Source organism: Dermacentor variabilis, chromosome 4, assembly GCF_050947875.1.
Source record: "Dermacentor variabilis isolate Ectoservices chromosome 4, ASM5094787v1, whole genome shotgun sequence".
NCBI classification, from domain to species: domain Eukaryota; kingdom Metazoa; phylum Arthropoda; class Arachnida; order Ixodida; family Ixodidae; genus Dermacentor; species Dermacentor variabilis.
Window position 1 is genome coordinate 135,779,929 of NC_134571.1, and position 26,535 is coordinate 135,806,463.

Genomic DNA, 26,535 nt, shown 5'->3' on the forward strand with positions numbered 1-26,535 from the left:
AACATGGAGCACATTCAAAACAAGTTTCGCTGAAGTGTTCGGGCGCCCCGCTGTGCGCAAGCTTCGCGCAGAGCAACGCTTACGGGGGCGTGCGCAACATCACGGTGAAACTTTCACAAGTTACATCGAAGATGTCATTGACCTGTGTAAGCGCGTGAATCCGTCAATGTCAGAACAGGACAAGATCAAACACATTATGAATGGCATTGATGAGGACGCCTTTCAGATGTTGTTAGCGAAGGATCCGCGTACCGTGGCCGAAGTTATCAATTTGTGCCAAAGTTTTGACGAGCTACGGAAACAACGCATCTTAGCTCGGCGCCCACCGCCTACGGAAGATTCGTTAGCAGCATTAATTATTGGCGACAACCACACAACTTTGCTGACGCAAATAAAAGAATTTGTGCGCGAGGAGGTCGCACGACAGCTCTCGATTTTGCCGACCACGGAGAAGCCTTCTCAATGTTTGGCTCCAGCGCTCCGACAGATAATTCAAGAGCAAGTGACCGAAGCTCTTCCACCTCCGTGTCAGCCGGCTCCCGTGGCCGCGCCTCTGACGTATGCTGAAGCCGTTGCACGGGCGCCTCGTCTACAGGGGTTCTCTCCTCCGCCTTCAGCGCCTCGCCCGCCGGTGTTCTCTCCTCCGCCTTCGCCTCGCCAGCCGGCGGATCCCTTTTTCAGTGCACAGCAGCAGGGTCCAAATCCTTGGCGCACTGCTGACAACCGCCCAATATGCTATGCCTGCGGTACCCCGGGTCATGTAGTGCGCTTCTGCCGCCGGCGCTTGCCGGCCTTCGTGGGCACCCCGCGACGACCCAGCTCCGACTTCCGACCTTTCCGTATGCCTTCACGACCACCACCGGAAGTCTACGCTGCTGATGACATACCGGCACCGCAGTCACAGCTCTACGGCACTCGTCGCTCGCCTTCCCCTCGTCGGCGCTCACTCTCACCCATGCGTCGTAGACCCAGTGCCAGTACTACTGAGGCGGAAAACTGATTTCCGCAGTTCCTGAGGCACGAACTGCGTCATCGTCGGAACATCAAAGTCATCGTTTTTCCCCCGCTAACGTCATTGAAGTGTGCGTTGATGGCATCAAATCCCTTGCGCTCGTCGATACAGGTGCTGCTGTGTCCGTGATTAGTGAGAAGCTTTGTCGTGCATTGCGGAAAGTGACCATGAAGCCTTCGGTTCCATTGCTTAGAACAGCCAGTGCGCAACAAGTACAGCCAGTCGCTATGTGCACTGCCAGAGTGCTGATTCGAGACATTTTGTATTCCATTGATTTCTTTGTGTTAACTTGTTGCTCCCACGATGTCATTCTCGGTTGGGATTTTCTGTCGCGCCATCATGCCGTCATCGACTGTGCACGTGCTGAGGTTCAGTTCTCCGTTCTGTGCGATTTGCCATCTCGCGACTTTCAAGTTCACGATCTTAGCAGGATCTGTGTAGCTTCAGATACTGACCTTCCTCCTCACAGTGCTGTATTTGTCCCTCTTTCATGCGCATCGCTTGCCGAAGCGACGGTCATGTTTACACCCGCTGCCGTCTTCATTCGCCGCCAGCCTATATTGTTGCCTTTCGCCCTCCTCACGGTTCACCATGGTGCTGCAGAAATACTGATTTCTAACCCAAATTCGTGCACTTTGGCTTTGCACTGTGGCGAGACTATTGGCACCATCGAGTCTGTGGACGCTGACGCTATTGTGCACTTCCCCATGGCCGACGACGTCGATACTGCCAACGTAACAGCACTGACGCCCCATGTGCCATCTAACCGAGTCCCACCGGATGTTTTTTGTCGCTCCATTGCCGATGACCTCGAGCCGACACAACGTGAGCGGCTAATTACTCTTTTAAATGAGTTTCACGCGTCTTTTGACTGGAACCAAGCATCGTTAGGCCGCACAAGTACCGTCTCTCACCACATTGATACGGGACACCACGCACCATTACGCCAGCGTCCGCACCGCGTGTCATCCACCGAGCGTCGTGTCATCACCGAGCAAGTTGAAGACATGCTTGACCGTGGTGTTATCAAGCCATCCTGCAGCCCTTGGTCATCGCCCGTAGTACTCGTTAAGAAAAAAGATGGCTCGATTCGTTTCTGTGTGGACTATCGTCGCCTCAACAAGATTACACGAAAGGATGTCTATCCTCTACCGTGCATAGATGACGCCCTGGATTGTCTACATGGTGCTGAATTCTTTTCTTCTTTGGACTTGCGATCGGGCTATTGGCAAGTGCCAGTGGATGAATCCGACCGCTCGAAAACAGCTTTCATTACGCCTGATGGCCTGTATGAGTTTACGGTAATGCCATTCGGCCTCTGCAATGCGCCAGCGACATTCGAAAGAATGATGGACAATATTCTGCGAGGCCTCAAATGGAAGACGTGCGTGTTATTTAGACGACGTGGTAGTTTTCTCCCCTGATTTCACCTCTCACCTCTCTCGTCTACGCGACGTCCTTACTCGTCTTGCCACCGCCGGCCTTCAACTTAACTTGAAAAAGTGCCGCTTCGGCGCCCGCCAGCTGACCATACTTGGCCATGTCGTTTCCAAAGACGGCGTCCTTCCCGACCCTGACAAACTTCGTGCTGTCGCAGAATTTCCGCGGCCGACTACACTGAAAGAGCTCCGAAGTTTTATCGGCCTTTGCTCGTATTTTCGACGCTTTGTACGCAATTTTGCCTGCATCATCGCTCCTCTGACGAAGCTCCTGGCTGGCCCAGGTGACCTTCGCGATTGGACTCCGGCATGTGACCAAGCCTTCACCACTTTGCGTCGTCTGCTTACCTCACCACCTGTTCTACGCCACTATGACCCGACTGCACCGACCGAAGTTCATACGGACGCCAGTGGCGTTGGTCTTGGAGCCGTCGTTGCGCAACGCAAGCCTGGCTTTCCGGAATATGTGGTTGCATATGCGAGTCGGGCCCTCACGAAGGCAGAAACCAATTATTCTGTCACAGAAAAAGAATGCTTGGCTATAGTTTGGGCGTTACACAAATTTCGCCCTTACTTGTATGGCCATCCGTTCGATGTTGTGACAGACCACCACGCGCTCTGCTGGCTTGCGTCACTGAAGGACCCGTCAGGCCGTCTTGGACGTTGGGCTCTTCGGCTCCAAGAATTTGACATTCGCGTCATCTATCGATCCGGGCTCCAACATTCTGATGCCGATGCACTCTCCCGATCGCCCTTGAGATCCGACGAAACGCCACCCTCCCCCGTAGAGTGCCCGGTTGCTACACTTGCTGTTACTGACATGCCGTCTGAACAGAGGAAAGATCCGTGGATTGTGTCTCTCATTGACATTCTTCACAGTTCTTCGACGGCTACATGCCCTCGAGCCCTTCGTCGCCAAGCCACCCATTTCGTGCTACGGGACGCCATCTTGTACCGCCGAAACTATCAGCCGGATGGTCGCAGATGGCTGCTAGTCATCCCTCGCCATTTGCGCTCCGACATATGCATGTATTTCCACGCCGACCCCCAACAAGCTCATGCTGGCGTCCTGAAAACCTACGAGCGGCTCCGTCAGCGCTACTACTGGCGCGGCATGTATTCTTATGTCCGCAAATACATTCGGTCATGTGTAGCCTGTCAGCGACGCAAGACATCTCCTCATACGACTGGCCCTCTGCAACCTTTGCCGTGTCCTGCACGTCCTTTTGATCGGATTGGCATTGACCTCTATGGGCCTCTTCCATCCACTGCTAAAGTAAATCGTTGGATAATTGTTGCAGTAGACCACCTCACAAGATATGCCGAAACTGCTGCACTTGCTTCGGCTGCTGCTCGCGACGTCGCCGCATTCATGTTACGGCATTTCATCTTACGGCATGGCGCACCGCGAGAACTGCTCAGCGACCGAGGCCGTGTCTTCTTATCCGAAGTTATTAATGAGCTACTCGCCGCTTGCCGCACTATTCACCGCACCTCTACGGCGTATCGCCCACAGACTAACGGTCTCACGGAACGGTTCAACCGCACTCTGGGTGACATGCTCACCATGTATGTTGCGTCTGATCATTCCAATTGGGACGATGTCCTCCCTTTTGTGACGTACGCGTATAACACCGCCGTTCAGGCTACCACAGGCTTCTCCCCATTTTTCCTTCTTTATGGACGTGAACCATCCACTACCCTCGACACCGTGCTACCATATCATCCGGATGCCTCTGAATTCACCCCTCTTTCCGAAGTTGCTCGCCATGCTGAAGAGTGCCGCCAACTGGCTCGCTCGTTTACGTCGGATACCCAAGGTATCCACAAAGATCGACGCGACAACGGGCAGCCCACACAGTCCTTCGCCGTGGACTCTCACGTCTGGCTTCAGCTGCCCTTCCAATCCCCTGGTCTTAGCCCAAAGCTTGCTCCGAAATATCAGGGTCCGTACCGGATCGTCGCGTGTACATCGCCGGTGAATTATGTGGTCGAACCGGTGACGCCATCTTCGGACAAACGCCGCCGTGGCCGCGAGACGGTTCACGTCAGTCGCCTGAAGCCGTACCACGACCCCCTTATCGTGTCATCACCTTAGGTCGCCAGGATGGCTACTCTTCGCTGTGGGGGCAATTGTAGTGGGTAACATGCATGTGGCGCTGTGCGAACTGCCACCGCTGCGGCGCGAGACCCGAGCTCGGGCTGCTGATGCGAACGGCTAGGACTCGCGATCAAGAGCGACTTGCGATCCCTCGTACGAGCTGCAATAAACCCCCTTTCAATATATATAAACGAGGATTACTCTGCACGGGTAAGGATGGTACGTAGAGCGCTCTGGCAGAACTCGCAAGATATGCGCAAGAATGCTGGTAAATTTAGACTTAAACACGACACACTCACGATTGACGGTGTTCGTTACATGTGGGACACTGATAAGAATGTCATTGTTAAATCGGCTTCTGCAAAAGCGACTGGTAAGAATACAGCTTCGGCTAATACTGCTTTGGCTCGTGTTGACTGACGCTGCGATCAGAATATAACTGTCCTCAATGTAAATGCGAGGAGTGTACTCAACAAAGTTGAAGCTCTCAATTGTTTGGTGGAAAGCCACAGCCCAACAATTGTCTGTCTCACTGAGACTTGGTTAAATGAATCTGTTATTGATACCGAAATCTTGCCTTCTGGTTATGCACTTCTTCGGAAGGACAGGCGTGTTGGCCGTTGTGGTGGTGTGGCAATTCTCATTAAAACAAGTCTTCAATTTTCTTTATTACCTGAACTTCCTGGCATTGAGGCTATTTGGTGCAAAGTATACAGTAGAGGTATTGCAATAGTTGTTGGTGTTATTTATCGCCCTCCGAACTCCGACGATATTTTTCCTGCTGTCAATGAGTACCTTATTAGTAACAAGTTGTGTGGTTGCAAATTATTGTTAGCTGGGGATTTCAATCTCCCATGCATTAACTGGAGCACACTTACCCCAACTGGCCGTGATAGAGCGCTTTGCGCTTCCCTGACCGACTTAGTTATTTCATTTGGGTTAACTCAACTTGTGGATTTTGTAACGCGCGAAAACTCAATATTAGACCACTCCGACCACTCCAACCAACCACTCTTATCGCACGGAGTTAAATGTGAAGTCGCCGAAGGCTTATCTGATCATAAAGCTGTTGAAATTGCTTTGAACTTAGTGTGCCCTCGACTAAGACCTGAATTCACAACCGTTTTTGACTTTTCTGAAGCTGACGATACTTCCGTACTTGACACTTTAGCCTGAACTTTTGATGACTTTCAATGCTGTAGTGAACTTTGCAATGTAGACACGCTGCTCCTTTAATTTTGTGACATTGTCCATGAATGCCTGTCAAAGTACGTTCCCCAAAGATGTATTAAACGGAACCAAAGACACCCTTGGTATAATAGAGAAATAATTCAGCTCACTCGTCGCATTAAGCGGCTACGTAAGCAAAGCCATTCCGAGTGTAAGAACAATACTTCTTTATTCAACACGTTGAAGTCTAAATTAACAGCGAAAATGCAAGAGGCTAAGAGCTTTTACTTTAATAATACATTGGCTACATTTATGAAAAAATATCCATCTAGGTTCTGGAAATCGATTAGTCCTGCATCTTCTGTACCTTCTTCCTTTATTCTTAATGACCAATCCTGCTCCCAATCTGAAACTATAGCCAATGCCTTCAACAACTTCTTCAAATTTGTTTTTTCTACCGATAATGGCACCAATCCCCCATTTTCTGCGTGCCGCAATCTGCCCTCTCTTCCAAATCTTGATGTTACCTCCTCCGGAGTACATAACCTCATATTAAAACTTGATGTAACGAAAAGTCGAGGCCCAGACGGCATTCCAAATATGTTCCTAAAGAGGTACTCTGAATGGTGCGCAAACTATCTGACTATAATATTTAAAAAATCAATAGGCTCTACAACAGTTCCCCGGCTGTGGAAATTGGCTAACGTCGTGCCCGTATTCAAGCCCCGAAACAAACAAATAATACCAAATTATAGGCCAATATCTTTACTTTCCACCAGCTCTAAACTCTTGGAGCACATTATTCACAAGCACATTGTGGAATATCTAAATGCAAACAATATTCTTTCCCGATCGCCGCACGGTTTTCGTGCTGGCTATTCTACTGTTACGCAGTTGCTTGAATTTACACACAACATTGCTTCTTCCCTTAACAGCCGAGGACAGCTTGATGCCATATTTATTGACTATTCTAAAGCCTTCGATTTGGTTTGCCATGCTAACTAAGCTTTTAGTTAAACTTCGTACATTTTTTGGTGACAGCAAGCTGGTTGATTGGATAGCTGATTACTTACGGTCGCGCTCTCAATTTGTTACATTTAACCGTTCGAAGTCGTCAGAGGTACAGATTACATCTGGGGTGCCGCAAGGCTCGGTGCTGGGGCCGCTTTTGTTCCTTATTTTCATAAATGACGTAGCAGAAATCACTGGCGATACTCAAGTTAAACTTAGAATGTATGCAGACGATTGCGTTATCTACAACACCATCTCTGATGCTCATGATCAGGTTGCGCTAAATAACGTTTTTTCATTGTTTTGTAACTGGAGTGAAACCTGGCAAATGTCTATTAACTTAAAGAAGACTGTAGCTATGACGTTTTCAAACAAGAAACAGCCCCTTTCTTTTACTTATACTAATGACGGAGTCACTCTAATACATGTTACGGAGTTTAAGTACCTCGGTGTAACTCTAACATCAAATTTAAAATGGCGCAAGCATGTCGAAATAATCTGCAATAAGCCTCGTCGAAAACTTTGGTATCTCCAACGCACGTTAAGCAACTCAACAAGAGAATGCAAATTGACTGCATATAAAACTTTGGTCAGGCCCATACTAGAATATGCATCGGTTGTTTGGTCACCTCACCTCAAGCACGACATAGCTATGTTAGAATCTGTCAAAAAAAAAAGCAATCAGGTTCATTTTTTGTCGCTATGACCGTCAATTCTCGCCTACTTCGCATGCGCACGTTTTAACGCTGCAATCTCTCGAACATCGGCGTACTTCTGATCGCGTTATCCTTCTTCATAAGATAGTTCACACCGGCTTGAGTGTTCTGGCGCCGATTTCTTTTGTTGCAGCTTCTGCACGCTGTACTCGACGATCTGATCCCCTGAACATTGTGCCCTTCAGGTCGAATCTTGATTCTTTTAAGTTTTCCTTCTTTCCACGGACGGTGGATTTATGAAATAAGCTTGATGGGTCTCTGCGCAGACTCGGTACTGAGCATTTTGAAAATGAATTGCGTAATTATGCATTCTGTTAATGTTTTCTTGTATTCTGGTGAATTTTGTTGAAAGTATTTGTAAATGTATTTTTTTATTACTCTGTACTCACTCCTGCTATGTCTCAGAAACTGAGACAGCAGGATTTGTAAATAAAGAAAAACAAATAAGAATTTCTGCACCTTAGACCAAAACCTAAGGACACTACACAAATACATCTCTTTTTGGCTAGTGGTCCCATACACGAGGCCAAGGAGCTCCGAATTCTCGGGCTCTTTATCCACAATCAAAGAGTCGACACAACACTAGAAAAGCTCCGCATGGTTGGGGACCAAGTGGGCCGAATGGTCCGGCGTTTGTCCAACAAGAGAGGGGGATTACGAAGCAGGGACGCTGTGCGGCTAGCTCGTGCTTTCGTAACAAGCCGAATTCTATATTCGGTCCCGTATCTCTATCTGCGGAAACATAATGAAGCCAAACTCGAAGTCATCCTCCGCAAAGTGATGAAGAGGGCCCTTGACCTCCTTGTCACAACTTCGAACGCGAGCTTTCTCGCTTCGGGAGTAGTGAACACCTTTCAGGAGCTCAAGGAAGCCCACCTTACCGCCAGTACACACGTCTAGCTCAGACAAACTCGGGACGGCATTTGTTGGACCGGCTCCACTTGAAACACACCTTTCACATTCAGGAGCGGATCCGAGTGCCCGAACTCTGGAGACGTGCCATCAGAGTTCGACCCCTCCCTACAAAAATGGATAGGGAAGACCACAGTGGTCGTCGCCAGGCGAAGGCGGACGCCTTGCAACGCCACTACGGCAACAAACGCGGAGTCTTCTACGTGGATGTGGCCGGTTCATGCCGCGGGGGGTGGTATACGGCAGCGGTCATTCACGAGGAAAAGCAAGTAGATGGGCTCACTTTCAAAGCCTCGGGCTCAACACATGCAGAGGAAGTAGCTATTGCCCTGGCTGCCTCTGACCCCCGGTCTCAATATATCATAACCGACTCGCGCGGGGCTTGTCGAAATTATGAAGCTGGTTGGATCACCCCACTAGCGGAACGAGTATTGGCGAACTACAGCAACGGGGGAATCGATCCTACCCCCCATTGTCTGGTCTGGACTCCCGAGCCACCAGGGCCTAGCAGGGAATGAAGCCGCGAACACAGCGGCCCGAGCACTCATATACCGTGCGTCCCAGTTAGACCGTGAGTACCTGGAATCCGAAGGCATTTATCTTGTAACATTCAAAGATATCACGACCTTTTACAAAGATAGGCATCGCCAATACCCAACTCCTGCAAAAGGGCTTGGCAAGGCTAATGAACGGATCTTGCTTCGACTTTTCACTAACACTTTATTGTGCCCGGCAATCTTGAAACATTTCGATTGTTCCTTCACTGGCAAGTGCCAATACTGTGGTGAGGTGGCTGACACCTACCATATGGTTTGGGCTTGTCAGCTAAACTCAGCTCTTCCCCTCAACCCTAACCCAACCCGAGAGGAGTGGGAGGCGACGCTGCTCGGTTGCTCGGACCTTCAGGCCCAAAAGGCCTTGGTCCAGAGGGCTAAGCTGGCGGCTCGAACCAATGGGGTCCCGGAATAGAGACTCCGCCCATTGCGGAGCCCCATAAGGGCTCTACCTCTCTTCCTGTTTTGAATAAAAGCTTTCAAGCAAGCAAGCGGCGTTTTCGGCCATGTCGGCGCCACCTGTTTCCGCGACGCCCGCTGCCTCCGCTGCGGTGAGTCGCATGCCACTGGAGACTGCCCCGCAGAGAAGCCACGGTGCATTAATTGCGGCGGTCGTCACTCGACGACTGAGCCGAGCTGCCCTGAGTGGCAGCGCGAGAGAAAGGCAGCCCGTGTTGCTGTCATCGTCCGAGCGGCCCCTTTCGCACAGGAAAGCGTTAGAGCTGGCCGGCGCCTCATCGGCCGAGCCGCATACGGCCACTCCGTCCACATCTCGCACGTCGCAGGGCCGATCTTACGCGCTGCGCGGCCGCTACATCCAGACAGCTGCGGCTGCGCCATCACTCGATCCTTCATAACCGCGCCGAGCAGCGACTCCAGGGACGCTTTGATAGCCGCTCTCGCGGCTGCACTCCGTGCCCTCCTTGTCCAGTGCCCAGCGATCGACGGCAACGTACGTCAAAGGTGTGACGCGGCTCTTGCCGCGCAGGCTGCTTCATCATGACTAGGCGCATCACCGCGCCACATAAGCGAAGGTCACGAACTTGCCCGCGCACGCCGTTTTGGCCGCCGCGTCTCTTTCACCCTTCTTTCAATTCCCTCTCCCTCTTGTGCAGCGCGGTTGAGGTGTCCTCATCTGAGAGACAGTTACTGCGCTGCACTTTGCCCCATGTTTTTCCTTCCCAAACCAAGAATCTTCCTTGCCAAACCAAGAATCTCTATCTCTCGCTTCCCCCGCGCCAGCTCCGTCACCCGTTTCGACGTGGCCAAGACGGCGATACTGCGCATCCTCCGCGCGCAACACCCGTACCCGCGAGTAGCGGCAGGTACGCCCCGTCGCCTCCTGCCCCGCGCGGGTCTCCCGCTGGGATCGCTCGTTTCTCCTTCGGATGCGCGTCGGCTACTACAACAGGGCCGCCAGACTTCACAGGCTGCACGGAAGAGGCAGCCCAGTGTGCGGTGAATTAAACGGTGAATGCGGCGAAGAGACGCTCGAGCACCTCCTCCTGCGCTGCCCGGCCTTCGATGTTGAGCGCACTGCCCTCTGTGCATCTTATCGTCGTGCGGGACTGCCCTGCTACTCGGAAGGAGCACTTCTCTTTCCTGCAGCCCACCCCTCCATTGTCAAGAGAGTGCTTCCTGCCCTGCTTGACTTTGTTGTGCTACACACTTGAGAGCGCGGCTGTAAGCCCCGCATCGCTTCTTCAACCTTCTTTTTTTGTATTTTTTTCGCCTTCTTTTCCTTCTCTGTCTGATCTTTTTCTCCCCATTCTCCTTACCCTGTGCAGTACTGTTGAGGTGCCCTCCTCTGAGAGACAGTTACGGCACTGCACTTCTCTCCATCTCCTTCGAAATCACTACACACACGTCACATTCGCCGAGGCCATAAACTTTCCCCACGCACGCCCCTCCCACTTCGGCCGCCGCCGCATCTCTCCCTCTCTGACCCCTCTTTCCATTCCGTTATCCCCCTGTGCAGCGCGGTGTAAGTGTCCTCTATTGAGAGACAGTAGAGAGTTTTAGTGTTGGGGATGCAAGCGGCTTGCGTACGCAAGAACTAGGGGTGACGTTACTGCGCATGCGCAGACCGCTACGTCTACTTGCGTCCTTGGGTTGTTGGAGCGGCCGAAAACATCGCTGCCCCTAAGAGGTCACGTTACACACGTGACTCTCGCGGTGTACGAGAACTTACGAGAAGCGAGACCTGCCGAGTCAAGCCACGCTCCATGTGCACAGTGATGCCAACCCTAGGGATTTATCCCTAGATCTAGAGATTTTTTCTTTGCTTTAGGGATCTAGCGTCTTTTTGTGAAATGTAGGGATCTTAAGAGGCCGTATAATTGTTACTTTAAGCGGCCTCAAGGCAGGCGTATCTGATTATATTGCCTTCTAAACAGAAAATACTATGAAAAATGCTAGTTACTGCTCATCTATTTTTGGTGTTCTACCAAGCCGATAGATGGCGACAGCAGTTCTGCAACGCGAAATAATCGGCTGCTGCACCGTGAGGTGAAACGAAACCATATGACTTTCAAACTGTTTAATCGTGCGTGTGATCTCCTGCGCTACAAGTGACTGCTGCTCTACGAAAGAAAAAGTTGAATTTTTACTTGTAGTGTCAGCATCAACGCGCTACGTTTACGCTCACCGCGTACCTTCACCGTTCAAACGTGCTGCATGTCAGATGGCAACTTCTGGACCAGGAGACTTTGATGATGGTGAGCCAAGCAAAAAGAAAGCGAAAGCGTACAACCAAAAATATTTGACCAAATGGGAAGCGGATCCGAAGTACAGAGGGTGGTTGTCAGCCAGTAAAAAAGGGCCCTTGTACTTTTCCTGCAAAGCATGCAGATCTGATTGTAAAGGTGGAAAATCAGAAATCGACCGCCACCTTGCAAGCTCCAAGCACAAGAAAAGCGCTGCAAGCTTGCAATCGACCCGCACGCTGACATCCATGCCTTCAATAAGTGGGCAAACTCAAGTAGACAAATCAGTCAAAGAAGCTGAAATCAGACTTGCCGCGTTTGTCACGGAACACAATCTACCTTTTAATGCCATGGGGCATTTAGTTGATGTTGTCAAGGCGTCGTGTGACGACTCGCAGATTGCAAAGAACTTAAGTTGCCGCCGGACAAAGTGTGCTGCAATCATAAAGAATGTGCTTGGAGAGGAGAGTCGCGAAGAGCTCTGTGAGCTTTTGCGCACACAGAAGTTCTCCCTTCTGGTGGACGAATCCACTGACAAGGCTACGGTGAAGCATCTGTCACTTGTCGCCCGAGTAATGAACGCCGACGGCGGCATAATGGATGCTTTTTTGGACTTAGTACCAGTCAGTGATGCGACTGCCAGCTCTCTCTACACTAGTTTAAAGGTGGTGTTCAGTGCTGCGGAAATTCCGTACGACAAAAATTTGATTGGTTTTGCGGCCGACGGAGCGAACGTAATGATGGGTGCACATCATTCCGTCGCGTCGCTGCTACAAGAAGAAATTCCAGGCCTCTTCATTATGAAGTGCGTTTGCGATTCGTTCCATCTGTGCGCCTCGTATGCGTGTAAAACACTTCCAAGAGGAGTTGAAGATCTGGCACGCGATGTTTTCAATTACTTTTTGTCACCGAAGCAGACATCTGCCTTCCAAGAATTCCAGAAGCTGGCAGAGGTGAAACCGCACGAGCTCTTGCACCCAAGCCAAACAAGGTGGCTGTCTCTCCAAGTAGTTGTGACACGCTTGCTTGAGCAGATGCCTGCCCTGATATTGTTTTTCAAAAAAGCAGCCACTGACGACCGCCTGCTTGCTGCAGAAGCCATTCTGGAAAAACTGACTGACCCGTCAACGAAACTCTACCTCGAGTTTCTTGAGTACGTCCTGCCTTTTTTCACTAACTTAAATAAGGAAATGCAGTCGGAAGAAACCAGAATTCACTTGCTCCATGAAAAGGTTTCGGCCATGCTGAAATGCATACTGGAATGCTACATCAAGCGAGACTACCTGGAGGCCACGCCATTGTCCGATGTGCGGTACAAAGACCCAGCCAAGTTCCTGCCATTGGAAGAAATTTACCTCGGAGCAAAGCCAACTGCCGCACTAGCCGGTAACACGCACGGCTTAAACGATAATCAGGTTCACAACTTTCGGCTGCGGTGTTTAGACTTTTTTATTGAAGCAGCTCACCAGATCTACCTGCGGTTCCCCCTAAAAAGTGAACAGGTGAAAAACCTTCGAGTCATAGACGCGAATGTTGTCCTGTGAAAGACAGTACCATCAATCGCGTCGCTTGCGGTTTCCTTTCCCCTGATCGTGAAAGAAAATGAAGTGAACGAACTGGACAGGGAATGGAGACTTCTTCGCAACATGGAGCTGAGCGACCACGTTGACTTGACTGCGAGCCTGTTCTGGCACAAAGTGTCTCAAATGAAAAAAGGAGACGGATCACAAGAGTACCCCCTGCTGTCAAGTTTTATGAAGAACCTTTTGTGCCTACCACACTCCAGCGCTGCTGTCAAACGCGTATTTTCGCAAGTCAACCTGCTGAAAACAAAGCAAAGAAACAGATTGTCGACAGACGCGTTGTGCGGTTTGCTGCACGCAAAAAGAACATTGATGGACAGCTGCTGTTACAGCTTCAAGATCACTCCTTCTCATTTGAAGAGGATGAACAAAGATATGTACGATGATTAAGAGTTTAAGATTGTGTGCGCGTCTTAATTCCTTGTTTGTGTGCCATATAATAATTCTAAAGTGTTAAGAAACCTATCTTAACGCGTCAACATCGACACTGCACGCGCGTTTACGTTATCTTTGCATACAGTATCATTTGCGTCGTACGTGTTTTTATGTTATTGAAGGAAGTGCTACTGTGCAGCGATTTTTTTTAAAGAAAAGCATTTTCCACGTATGCTAGACCACTTCGTTGCAACGTGCTGCGCAACCAGAACAACATATATATTCTCAGTTTTAAGGAACCATTTTCTGATTTTGTAATTACCAACTCTACATCTTAATCACTGCTCTATAACTAGCAAGATTACATATTTGGCGATGTCACTTTCTCGTGATGTCATTTCTTAATCGCTCCAACTACAGTTTGACAATCTTTGATTGAGACTTTGATAAATAAAGAACTGTGCGGTGAGGTACGCCATTTCACCGCTTCTGAGTGTTCTATTTGAGGCGAGAAGGGGACTTTAACAAAGTCCAACATGTTCGTTTTTCTGTGCGCATCATAAAAAGACTGTTAATGTTGTCTGAATAAAATACCTTGATGTGATTACGGGGCTTCGCAGACAATGTCCAGCTCTTTCAACTTGGGACCATTCTTTTTTTAAAGGGCTGCATGGGTTCTTTGCGCGTGAAGATGAGCCTGCTGAAGGCGGTGCGGTGAAACGGGAGTCGTCTGCTCGAAGTTCACTTCAGATACAGAGGGAGTCAGCAGAGTGTCGTAGCTAACTCCCCCTCTATCTGATGGTGCCATCTGTCGACCCTCTATGCATGATAACTCTACAAAAAAAATTAAGAAAAAAGCTACAGATGCGGCTAATACACATTTATTTATCACTGATAAAATGTATAACAAATGGAACAAAGAGTGAACTGCGCTGAGACTTTGTTAAAGCTGAAATTGCCACATTAACAAGTAAACAAAGAAAAGCTAGGGATTTTTCTTTAATCTAGGGATTTCGGGGGGTTCATTTTAGGGATAAAACGTTGACCTGAGTTGGCATCACTGCATGTGCATCTCGCCAGACAGACGGAGAACATGACTGCGCCAACTGCACAGCTGACGTGGACGTCCAAGTTCTGCGCGAAGTCAGGGCGATCAACCCATTCGAGGAGGTGTCGCAGTGGGCGGTGATCGCAAATAACCTCCTGCTGGTGATTCAAAAGAATTTTTCAGCCCGGGGCTTGCGGGACCGCATAGACCTGCTTCTCGCGCAGTTCGCCGCACGTGACTGAGCGAACCTAAGAAAGTAAGTGTGCTGTTCGCTCCGCTGCTTCCAGCAATTGTTCTTCGAGTTTGTGTTGCCAAGTTGCAACCTTACCTGTGGAATGTTCTTTTAGGTCCGGAACCGAGGAGGACTACGACGAGAAAGAACAACTTCTGGCGGAGGTGTATGAACTCGCACAAGAGAGTGGCTACAAACTCAAGCACTCCGCTGTGCGCAAAGTTGCGGTGACACGGCGGCAACAGCAGCAGCAGGGACAGTCCCGGCGGCCGGCCATGGATAAAAGCATAGCGTCGGCTGCCCAGGACCTTGCTGCCTCAAAAGTACGCACCGAGTCTGATGATGGGGCCACCTCTTGTGACGACGACAACCTTTGTAAGTTTTTCGTTAATCACCAAGAAATAATGCTTTTATTAGTAACCCTAGTATTTCTAGTATAGTATCTAACGGTTGTTTAGCTTATATGCTGGCAGTTAAAGGCCTGTATTTGTTAAGGCTAAAATATTGTGATGAAACGGCCGTGCTGTGCACAAGTGTCGCGGTACTACATACATTATGAATGTATTAGCCTACCTTTCCGTCGTGCTCCATGTAAAACAAAGATTGTACTGCCACTATTGCAGCGGTCTTTTCCTTAATTAGTGAACAAGGTCGAGCCAATGTTTTCGCCTGATTATAGAGCTAGTGACAGCTCATCCTCCATGCTCCCATTGACGAAAAAGAAAAGATTGTGGTAAAGGCTTCATATGGTCAGTATGGATGGAAGCTTGGGCTAGTTGGTTTGCCATTGGAAATGATTAAGTAGCGCCAAAAACAAACGAAGGCATATGTGCATTCACGTTGCCTGCTTGTGTCTTTAGGTCACATTTTATATGTTTGATTTGCTGTACACCCTATTCATTACATATATATGTACCGTCTCTTTCACGGTCTGCAAATGGCAATGACGTAGCAGTGGTGTCCGAGGCAGAGCCTCTTCACGGTGACTACGAGGTGCTGGCCATAGCTACATGCCAGTGCCTCGGTAAGTATGTCACCGTGGAGGGCAACCTCTAAAACCTCTTTTTGCCCCATCCGAGGCCCCACCACTAGCCCTGCCACTAGCCCCACACCTGGCACTACCCCTGGACCCACACCTGACGCTACCCCTGGACCCAGCCCAGGCCCTATTCACAACCCCAGCCCAGGCCCTATCTATAACCTCACCCCAGGCCCTATCCATAACCCCACCCCTGTCCGCCTCTCGGGTACCACCCCTGCAAGCACCACGACTCCAACTGGCACGCACCGGCAAAGTCGTACGTTTTAGTAAACCATTGATAGACCTTCATGAGATGGTGTGCACCAGCCAACAGCTGTTGGCCGCAAGGACACGACATGCTGGGGTGGAGCATCTTTTTTGGCGGCGCTGAGTGTCCTACAATTTGCTTTGTATGGGAGTGGAATTTTGACCGGCTGTAGCAGTATCTTTTATGTGCAAGGGTTTTTGTTTTGATTCAGCTGTTCTGTACACTGTGTGATACATTCAGGTGTTTTTCTATGCCTTTTTATCAAACTTTCGTTGTAATCTGCAAAAAGTGAATTTAGCCCTAAGTAACATTTGGGCTTGTCTCACCTGGTTTAGTACTACCAGTAATTTTGCGCCTGTGACAAATAGCACAATTCTAGCCCTTGAGCTGATCTACTCGAAGGGGCAGACACTACTTGCACAAGAAATCGAAGTGCTTGATCTACACATCACAAATGAAGATTTTAACTAATAGCCTTGCATCTCATGTTGCAATTTACAAATTTTAGCTTGTGATACTGGCATTCTGTGGATAACATCATTTTTAAGATATGCACCATCAAACTTGCTGTAAAACTGTCATTCCACTTACATTTTAAATGAAACTCCATTTTGTGCATTAAAGCACCAAAGTAACTGCACCACTAATGCATTTCTTTGCAACGTTTGCGAATTTGTGTCTCAAAACTGCTGTTATCATGATCATTTGTTACAATTGGATCTACCTTGTGAACTATCAGGCTTGAATTTGCAAATTGCAGTATGTGTGATAATCGGTGAAAAACTTTGTGTATTATTTGAATTATTCAATAATGCATTCTGATTTCTAGTCCCAATAGTGTCCGCCTGTTTGGCCAATCCAGCCCAATGATTATAATTGTGCTATCTGCCATCGATGACTTTTAAATAGTTACCAAAAGTCCGCAGAAACACCCAAGATTTGACTACCTAGGTTAACAACCATGTCTTGGTCAGGTGTATACTGCCTGTACCGCAACTATACATACGCTGGGGAAGTGGACAGACAAGCATGATAGCTTCTCCGAGAGATATCGTTAATCAAAAATGTATTATTGCTTTTAAAGCATACACATTTGTACGCAAAATCATGGGTCCTGGCCCACAGTGATGTTTTCGGACACAGGCATACGTACATAATTGATATTAGAGCGGCAAATGACAGTAACACAAAAAAAAGACACAAGATGAGCGCTGTGTGTCCTTTTTGGGTTGCCATCATGTTTCGCACTGATTTCAGCTGTGCACCCATTCAAAGTAGTCGTATGGCATGAATAGGCATGAATTTCTACAAGAAAGTCTGAGACCAAGCGGCATGTCTGGGACATTTCGCATGCAATGACTAACATATATGTCCCACTTGTAAAGGCCATATCTCATATCCAGTCACAAGGCAAGCAAGAAACTTTTCGGTCACTTTCACACAGGCTGTGCAGCTCATTTGATGAGTGCAAGTGGTGGTGACGATCTTGTGTAGAGAGGTTTTGCGGCACCCACTCTTGGTGACTGCTGATGTGCAGAACATTTTAATTGCCCCCCTTGGCACGTAACCATAATCTACATATCTGTTTTGGTTACAGGAAAACGGCATGCAGACCCTCATTTGGAGTTTTTTAAAAAAAGGCTGCAGGTGGAGAAAGGGACGAGATGTAGAGAAATGGACCTTGAGAGGAGCCGCCTTGCTCTTGAAGATAGGCGTATTCGTCTTGAAGAAGACTCTCCTTTGAAAAAGAGCAGTTTCTGCGGAAGAGGCGCGAGTGGGAGGAGGCACAAGAGGAGAAAAAAGGAGAGCGTCTCCAGCAGCTCAAAGAAAGGAGGGAGGAGCGAGAGTTCTTTCTCCCTCAGCAGCAAGCTTGGCTAGAAATGATAAAATCATGGTCACCAAATTTAAACCAAACTTCTGGTTGATCAGCAAAAGTTGAATGAGGGATGTCTTTGGAGCCAGTGTTTCAACAAGGGAACTTGTCTTTACCGGGGAAACAACTGCTTTCCTTGAGATCATTTATGTACTTTCCTCTCGAACAACTCCTATGGGGGAGAATAAAAAGGGGCCCATAGAGAACAGTAAGGCACGCTGTAATTTTTCGATGTGCTTTACGCTACTCTGTGCGCCTCTCTTTATTCTCCTCCCCCGTAAGGGTTGTTAGAGAGAAAGGTACATAAACACTGTCAAAGAAAGCAATTGTTTCCCTGGCAAAGAGAAGTCCCTTTGTTGAAACACTGGCTCCTGAGACTTCCCTTGATCAACCTCTGTTGACCACTTCGTCCACGTCTTCCAACGGTTCTACCAGTTCAGCAGCCTCGGTCTCGCAAGCAACACAAAACGGTCCTTATCAGGACCACCCTTCATGTCTGCTTCAGCCACGGGGTCACATGAGACTCCGCACCCCACCGGTACCCTCTTTGCATGCTCAGCAGAGCTTTATATTGCACATATTATTATGAGAATGAAGTAAGTTGTGAGAGACTCCCTATCCTACTGTTGGTTTCTTCTTGCTCTGATGCTTTTGGTACCCTCTTGGTCTGTCTGCATGTCTGTGCGTGGTGAACTGGCTGCTTTGGAGGTGAGGTGGTACCTATACTCTATCTCAGTAGTTTTTTGCAGCAGTGTGGAAGGTACACGAATTAACCAATCAGAAGGTCGAACGCCCCTTGAGACGTGCTCATCTGCTACACATCGTCTGCTCAGCGTCCGCTTGCCACCCTGTCCATACAGGCATGGTTGGGGGATGTAGGGCAAAAGTAATGAGGGTGAACGCCCTCATAAATGTTCACATGCGGCACAGCGTCTACTAGGCGTTTCCTCGCTACCTTCATCACAGGCCATGCTAGAGTGGGAAGTAAATTAATGATGCAGTGAACAGTTTGGTCTTTATAGTTTCCACATCATCAACATATCGCCAGTGTTAATGGTATGGCACCATCTGCTAACTAGAAATCAAACCAGTTTTACGGCTCGACGCCGTGTCTGTAGTCTTAGCAGCGCGAAAATAAACTGCCGATCTCAACAACTATGAAAAACATAACTAATGCTTTGACCTCAGCTTGAGATGAGACAGCAATGACTGCTTCCACCATTTGTTTCTTGCTGACAGGACGGAAAGCCACTAAAAAGTGCGAATTCAGACCGAAACGGGTAGTCGGTGCTGTAAGGGCACTGCCATGTTGCTATAGTTGATAACAATTAGGGTGGCTATTATGGTTAGCAGGGTTAACTGCCACAGTAATTCTCTGTACACGACACGTATGCACAAAGGCCATGGCAAAAGGTGACGTAAAGCGTATCCTGGCAACAGAAGAATACGCTTTCAGGCAACATCAATACTTTTCAGGTTAGAAAACCTTGCATTCAGATTCACGAGTTTAACTCAACGAATTACCATCTGCTGTGATGGCAGAGTGGCAATAGTGTTCTGTTGGTTCAGTGCAAAAATATGTGAATGCAAAGGCATTATCTTATGCTACATGCCTGTTTCAGTGTTATTTAATAAGTCTACAAATATCACACCTGGGTAGCAAATGGCACGAGACACCATTGTGATGTTCTATCCCTGCACAGCATTACTTGTAACTAAAATTCGGATAATTATGATTCAAAGGGGAAAATTCAGGCTATAAGAGGTTTAAGGAAAAGTGACAGATAGCAAGGCTCCAAACTAAGCTAGTTCACAATACTTCACATTAACAAGTAGAGATGACAGAACAAACTAACAATTGTTTATTCTTGCACATCTGCTTTTTCTTGGTGACACAAAAGCAAACCTATCGCTTCTTTATCTATGCATGTGAGCAATCTCCCACTCTGTTTATGCAGTGGTGCGATAGTGAACGTATATATTTTCATAAGCCAGCCTGATGGTGTGGATATCTGAAGTTTTGAAAATGAATGGAAATAAAACTGATCGTATTTGAAAATTCACGATTTGCTACATTTGAAATTAATGAAATATTTTGCAACCAACACCTCTTAAAGTCTGGCTACTGCTTTCCATATGCTAAACGAAATATTCCAAATTATCAGAAGTGAAGCAAGAAAAAATTTTGGAGTAATGCAAAAAGAAAGAGTAATGCAACCTTTGTTTATGCTTTTGTGGCGGAAGCCTATATCACATTCTGACTTTCACTTGTAATCTATCATCCAGTGTTTTTGGCAGTTTAGTCAGAGGCAGATGTATCTTTTAAGCAACAACAAAGGATGTTTTTCTTGCAATGGGCCCTCCTACCTGTCACTATGACAAACAACCTTCAGCAGTTTTTTTTTTCAATAGTTCAGTGTTCTTGGGAAAGCACTCATACAGAAGCAATGCGTTGTTGGAAGGTTTGTTTGCCATCAGGCCCTAAAATGTCACGAATGACCAGTGCGATGAATTATGTAAGCAGGGGGCACAATGTGCAGTGGGTGATTAAGGGAGCTGTAAAAAAATTAACGGAAGAGAGAGAGGGTGGTGACCTGTTGACAGAAAGAAAGCGTTGCCAAGCCAGATTCCACTTGCAACAATGATTATGATGAGTAAATAAATCTAGTAGCACAATTTTGTAGCGACTCGAGTGCATTCATGATATAAGCTTGATGCGGGTTCCAGATGGGAGATGCATACTCAAGTTTTGATCTTACAAATGATTCCTAGGCAAACATTTTTTTACTTGTCGTGGAGTATGACATAGATGTCTCCTAAGAAATCGCAGTGATTTATTAGCAGCTCAGATGATGTTAGTGGTGTGCAAGCGCCAGTACAGATCACAAGATAGAGTGACACCGAGGTGTTTGAATGATTCGACTGATTCGATTGGCACAATTGCAATGGAATAGGTAAATCTATAGGGCGCCTGCCGAGGTTACGGCCAAGAGTTCTTGCCTCTCGGCGGCTTTCTCGGCCCGCTGGACTGCCCAGAGTTGGTCTTCCAGGTTTGAGCTGAGCAGCATGGCCTGCCATCATGCGCGGAGGCTGTTGATGGAGGCTTCGCTCTCATTGTCCTGTATTAGTGCCTAGCATTCCCGTAGCATGTGTTCTAGCATGGCTCTGGTGCTACACAATTTGCATCTATCTGTTGAGTATATGTCTGGATAAATAGCGTGCATTAGCATTGGACTCTTCTATGATTTGGTTTGTAGTTGTCGCCACTGGACAGCTTGCAATCTACTGAGTTGTGGATAGGGTGGCGGATAAGTGCATCTTTGCATCTTGTAATGGTTGGTGATGTTGAACCTGCTCATTCTGTCTTCCCATTCCCATATTTCGGAGGGCCCTGTCGAGGGGTCTATGTTTTTCGCAGCTCGGAAAGCGAGTCCTTGAACTACGTTGTGTGCTGCCGCATTAGGGTTGTCCTCTCCCGTTGAGTCGGTGGTGTGGGCTGGCATCCGCAGGATTTGGACGCATCTGTCTTCCCTTGTTGTTTTGCCTTTTCTCAGGATGTTTAGCGCCTCAGCTGAGATCCGGCCATTCGCGAAGTTGCATACTGCCGTCTGGAAATCTCTGATTATATAGGATGTGTTGGTTTCTGCTATGGCTAACGCTATAGCCGCTTCCTCCACTGTTTCGATGCGTGTTGTGTTTATAGTCAAGATTGTGTAGCATTATCTGTTGTGGTTAAGTACTGCTGCGACAAAGCTGCGTTTGTGTTTGTAACGTGCAGCGTCCACAAAGACCGCATCCTCGTTTCTTCCGTAGTTCTTTGCCATGTTCTTTGCCCTGATTTTTCTCGTGCCCTCGTGGCATATTCTTGGGCAAGATGGGTACCGTGAGTTTGGCCCTCATTTCTTTGGGTGTGTCCAGTTTGTCTCCGTGTTGTTTATGGTAGCGGATCCCTAATTTATCTAGGATGCATCTGCCCGCCGTCGTTTTGGAGGCATTCATATTGCACTATACATTGCGCTTTTATTAGCTCCTCTAGCGTGTTGTGCAGACCCAGCTCAAGGAGTTTCTCCGTGCTTGTGCTTAGCATGAGTCCAATCGCTTGTTTATATATCTTCCTAATCGGGCCGTCTAGTTTCTGCTTTCCTGCAGCGCACCATCTGTGGTATGCCACCACATACATGATCTGACTTATGACGAACACCTGGATGATTCTCATGGTGCTTGTTTCTTTCATTCCCTCGTGCCTGTTGGTGATTCTCTTGATCAATCGCACCATCTGAGAAACTTGGGCTTCAATTTTGCGAGTGGTTTCCCCATTGGTGTCCTTGGCTTCTATGATTAATCCCAACACCCCTATCTTCTTGACTTTGGGTATGGGTCGCCCATCTTGGGTCATGAGTTGTATGTCTTTGTAGGTTTGTGTGCTGTGGTTCTTGGGAGGTATCCCCTTTAGCGTTGGTCTGTACAGCAACAGTTCAAATTTTTTGGCCGAGCATGTTAGACCGGTGCCTTCTAGATATTTTTCAACTGTTTCAACTGCTTCTTGTAGTCTCTGTTCAATCGATCTATCACTGCCATCGCTAATCCGTAGCATCATGTCATCTGCATAGATTGTGTGGTTAAGTTCTTTGATTCTTTGTAATTTGCTAGGAAGACCAATCAGAGCCAGGTTAAAGAGCATAGGTGATATAACCGGTCCCTGCGGTGTGCCTGCACTGCCAATAGGCACTTTCTGGGACATCAGATCTCCTATCGTGATTTTTGCCTTCTCTATCCGTTAAGAAGTTTCGTATATAGTTGTACGTCCGCTCGCCCAAGCCAAGGTTGCTGATTTGGTGCAGTATGGTTTGGTGTGCCACTTTGTCGAATTCCTTCTTGAGATCTAGCCTGAGGATGGCTCGAGTCGATCTCCCTGGTTCGTCTATTACTTGGTGCTTTAGTTGCAGCATGGCAACTTGTGTAGACAGGTTTCGTCGGAATCCTATCATCATGTTTGGGAGTAAATCATTGTCTTCTATGTAGTTGGTGAGCCTCGCTAGGAAGGCATGCTCCATTAGTTTGCCCATGCAGGAAGTTAAATATATGGGTCTTAGATTCCCGAGTTGTAGCTGTTTGCCAGGCCTTGGTATTAAGATGAGTTGTGCTGTCTTCCACTGCTGCGGTAGCTTTCCTTGTTTCCGGCACTCTATGTATTCTGTTAGTTTGCCAATGGACGCGTCGTCCAGGTTTCTGAGTGTCTTGTTTGTAAGGGCGTCTGGGCATGGTCTGCTTTGGTGTTGAGTTTGTGCAGGACTGCTGTTATTTCTGCATCGCTAAACTCTTCATCGAGGTTGGGAGTTCTGTTCCCCCTTGTATTTGGAATGAATACATAGCGATGCCTGCGATATGAATGCGAGTTCGACCTCTCAAGAATTCTTGCTCTGTTCCTTTATACGCGTATAGGACCTTGTGCTTGTTTTGCCTGTGCACCGTTTTTGTTTCGTCTGGGTTAAGGAGATATTTGAGTAACCTCCATGTCTTGCCCGTGCTGAGTTGCTAATCCATCTCCGTACATAGTTCCTCCCATTGTCGTTATTGGAGCTGTTGTGCATATTGTTCTATTTCTTTGTTTAGTAAGGCTTTCTTTGTTTAGTGATGCCGCAACATCAAGGTTCATGAATTTTTCATGGCCACCGAAAGTGACGCTCTCGCGGCGTTAAAGAAAGCTGACGCACTGCTGCTGTGCCCTGAGTGTGATATTCAACCCCTTAAGTCTGGCCAGTGCACTAAGTTTGGTGCAGTGTACTATTCGCACGCGTGCTCTGGCACAACAGCTGTAGGAAAACTGTGTTTGCGTTGTAAGTACACTAGGAAGCTTATAGCGAATCAGATGCGCCGGCGGAAGCAGAAGCCCAAACTAACATTCAGGCAGCGAGCTGCCAGGAAGTCTGTTCAGCTGCTCTGGACAAAGAGAACGCTCGAAAATGTTCAAGAAACTGTAGAAAAACTGCAAGTTTTGAATGAATCTGTGGCCAGCACGGCTTTCGAGCAGAAAATTAGTGGACTGCCGCCAAAACAGCGCTTACCTGTAAGAGCCTGCTTTGAAGCCGCGTCCAGAAAGTCAAGCCGTGGTATGGCTTACGACAAGCTGTGGGTTTTGGAATGTATCCTGATGCGAATGAAGAGCCCACAGCTCTACGAGCATATTAGAAGGCATCAAATCATGGCACTACCAAGTAAGTCATGCTTAGAGAAGCACATGCAAGGATTTAAAAGCACATTTGGTTTCAACACTAAGGTGTTTGCAGCCCTGGAGCAAAAAACAAAGGACATGGATGAGTTTAGTTACATGGAGGACTTGTTTTTGATGAACTGAAGCTCTCTGAGAATATTGCAGTGAGAGCGTCAGGAGAAATGAGTGGCTTCATAGACCTCGGCCCTTTTACAGAACCACAAAACAAGACTTCTCTGAGCGACCATGGACTCGTCATCTTGTTTCAGCCTTTCCAAGGCGAGTGGTTTCTTCTAATCGTACAATATCAATGTCAGGTGTGGCTTAAGAGTAGCAATGATTTGGTCTTCGCGCACTTTTTAATTCTGCATCTACGAAACAAAAAGCCTTCCTCTGTCCTTAACACTGCAATATTTCTGCTTTTTTTTTTTTCAGGAGAATGGACCCAAATACTTGGCGTCTTTTTTTCTAGAGGCAACGTGAAGGCACCTCTCCTGTCCAAGCTACTACTTGAAGCTATGATAACGGCTGAAAAATGTGGTCTTCGTGTTGATTATTGGACGGGCGATGGTGCACCATGGAACAGAAGTCTTTGGAAGCTGCTTGGGATAAAGGGTAGGTTGCCTCATTCCATAAATCTTCATAAAACTATTTATATTTTGCTTGCCTGCTTTCGTTTACAGAATTTTCTCGCTCGTTGCGGCATCATCAGTGGAAATCACATGCAAGTCTTCCCATCCCATTGACGCAGCAAGACACCTTCACATCATTTCTGACTTTCCTCATCTCGTAAAATGTGTGCAAAATAGCTTTGTTTCAAAAGGATTAAAGATACCACAAGGTCATGTCCATGTAGGTCCTATCCAGGAGGCTTCGAAGAATGATAGCGACACCGTTACAGTGAAGGTCATGCCACATATTACTAGAGCACATGTACAGCCAAATGCATTCGAAAAAATGCGGGTCAACCTAGCATTGCAGCTTTTCAGCGAGGAGGTGCTCAAAGGACTCTTCTTCTATAAGAGTGACCTGGAGAAAAAGTTTCGTACATTTGAGCCAACAGAGCACTTCGTAAGGCTTATGGAAAAGTTAATTTTCATCATGTCATCGCGAACACCAGTGAAAGGTCTTCAATCCGAGCCTAAAAGTGCGAACTTTCTTGAAGATTTTATTATATTTTTAAGTGAGTGGGAGGAGTATGCAGCAAAGCATGGTGGGGGTTTTTTGAGTCCAGGGACTGCCCTTGGGCTCCGTGTAACACTGAAAAGTACATTGTCTCTTCTGGATTATGTGACTGCCACGCTTAAGTATAAGAACATTTTTGAGATTGTGCGTCAATCATTTGGATGCAATGATCATCCTACTCCAGAGCAGTTTTTGATCATTATTAGCAACCTCAGCTTCTACAGCTTAGCGAGACCACCCAGAGGTGGAAATTCACAGCCTGAACTTATCAACGCACTCTTGGAGCCATCTGATGCATGTCAAGAAAAAGCTGCTCAAATAACAGCACTGGTTGACAAGCTGTTAGATGAAGGGAACTTAGGAGATGCTGCAGTTGTGGTGAAAAAACACAGCTCCTTGCTTGACCACAAGGACTACGCAGAAAAAAAGAGTGACAGCCGATTAATTTATCATATAGCTGGATATGTCGTGCAGAAGTCACTGAAGAGAATTTCATGTCCTGAGTGTGAGTCTTCACTCTGCATTCTTCCTGGTCAAGTCACGTCAAACGATAATGTTTCCTTAACTAAAGAGTTTGACCATGGTGGCTCGATTTACCCATCCAAGCCACTTGAAATACTTGTGACAGAACTTCAAAATGCATTTACTGTTTTTTTTAGCAGGAACAAGCTACATGCCAAGAGCACCTGTTTTCTAAGCTTTGTTCAAGGAAATGAACTTAACGTGGTTGGCTGCTCAGACCATGGCCGCGAAGTGACAGCCAACATTAAGTTTTATGCCCTTACAAGGCTGCATTTCCTCGCGAAAGCTAACAAATATAGAAACTTGCAGAGAGAAAAGCAAAAGCTTCTAAAGATGAGGCGGTGCCAGTGAGGGTGAGGCATTGTCGAGTTTATTGTGGATAGTCTGTTATGTTTGTACATATACAATAAAGATATTGTATATGCTGAGTTTTGGCCTATTGTTTAATGTTCCTGTTGCAATGTAGCTCTAGTACACTCGACCAGCCCTGCTAGAAGCTTCGGTGCTACCTTCGCCAAAAGAAGAGGACTCCGTGGTATACAGTTTGCAAATGCGGTTCCATGGCGCTTGGCCCAGTTTCAGTTTACCTGTATCAGC

At 47.6% G+C, this 26,535-nt stretch overlaps 1 protein-coding gene and 1 pseudogene across 1 annotated transcript; both read left to right on the forward strand.

Annotated features, from left to right (window-relative positions):
• The first annotated feature begins 11,970 nt into the window (after positions 1–11,970).
• LOC142578346 (zinc finger BED domain-containing protein 5-like) lies at positions 11,971–13,164 on the forward strand. The gene has a single exon (XM_075687743.1). It carries the CDS (start codon positions 11,971–11,973, stop codon positions 13,162–13,164), a length of 1,194 nt encoding a protein of 397 aa, XP_075543858.1.
• Positions 13,165–13,266: 102 nt separating this feature from the next.
• On the forward strand, positions 13,267–26,289 carry LOC142578347 (uncharacterized; annotated as a pseudogene).
• Positions 26,290–26,535: the final 246 nt, after the last annotated feature.

What these genes read in the sequence shown, in the direction of transcription:
- LOC142578346 (XM_075687743.1), top strand. Translation starts at nt 11,971, where the DNA reads ATGGGGCATTTAGTTGATGTTGTCAAGGCGTCGTGTGACGACTCGCAG.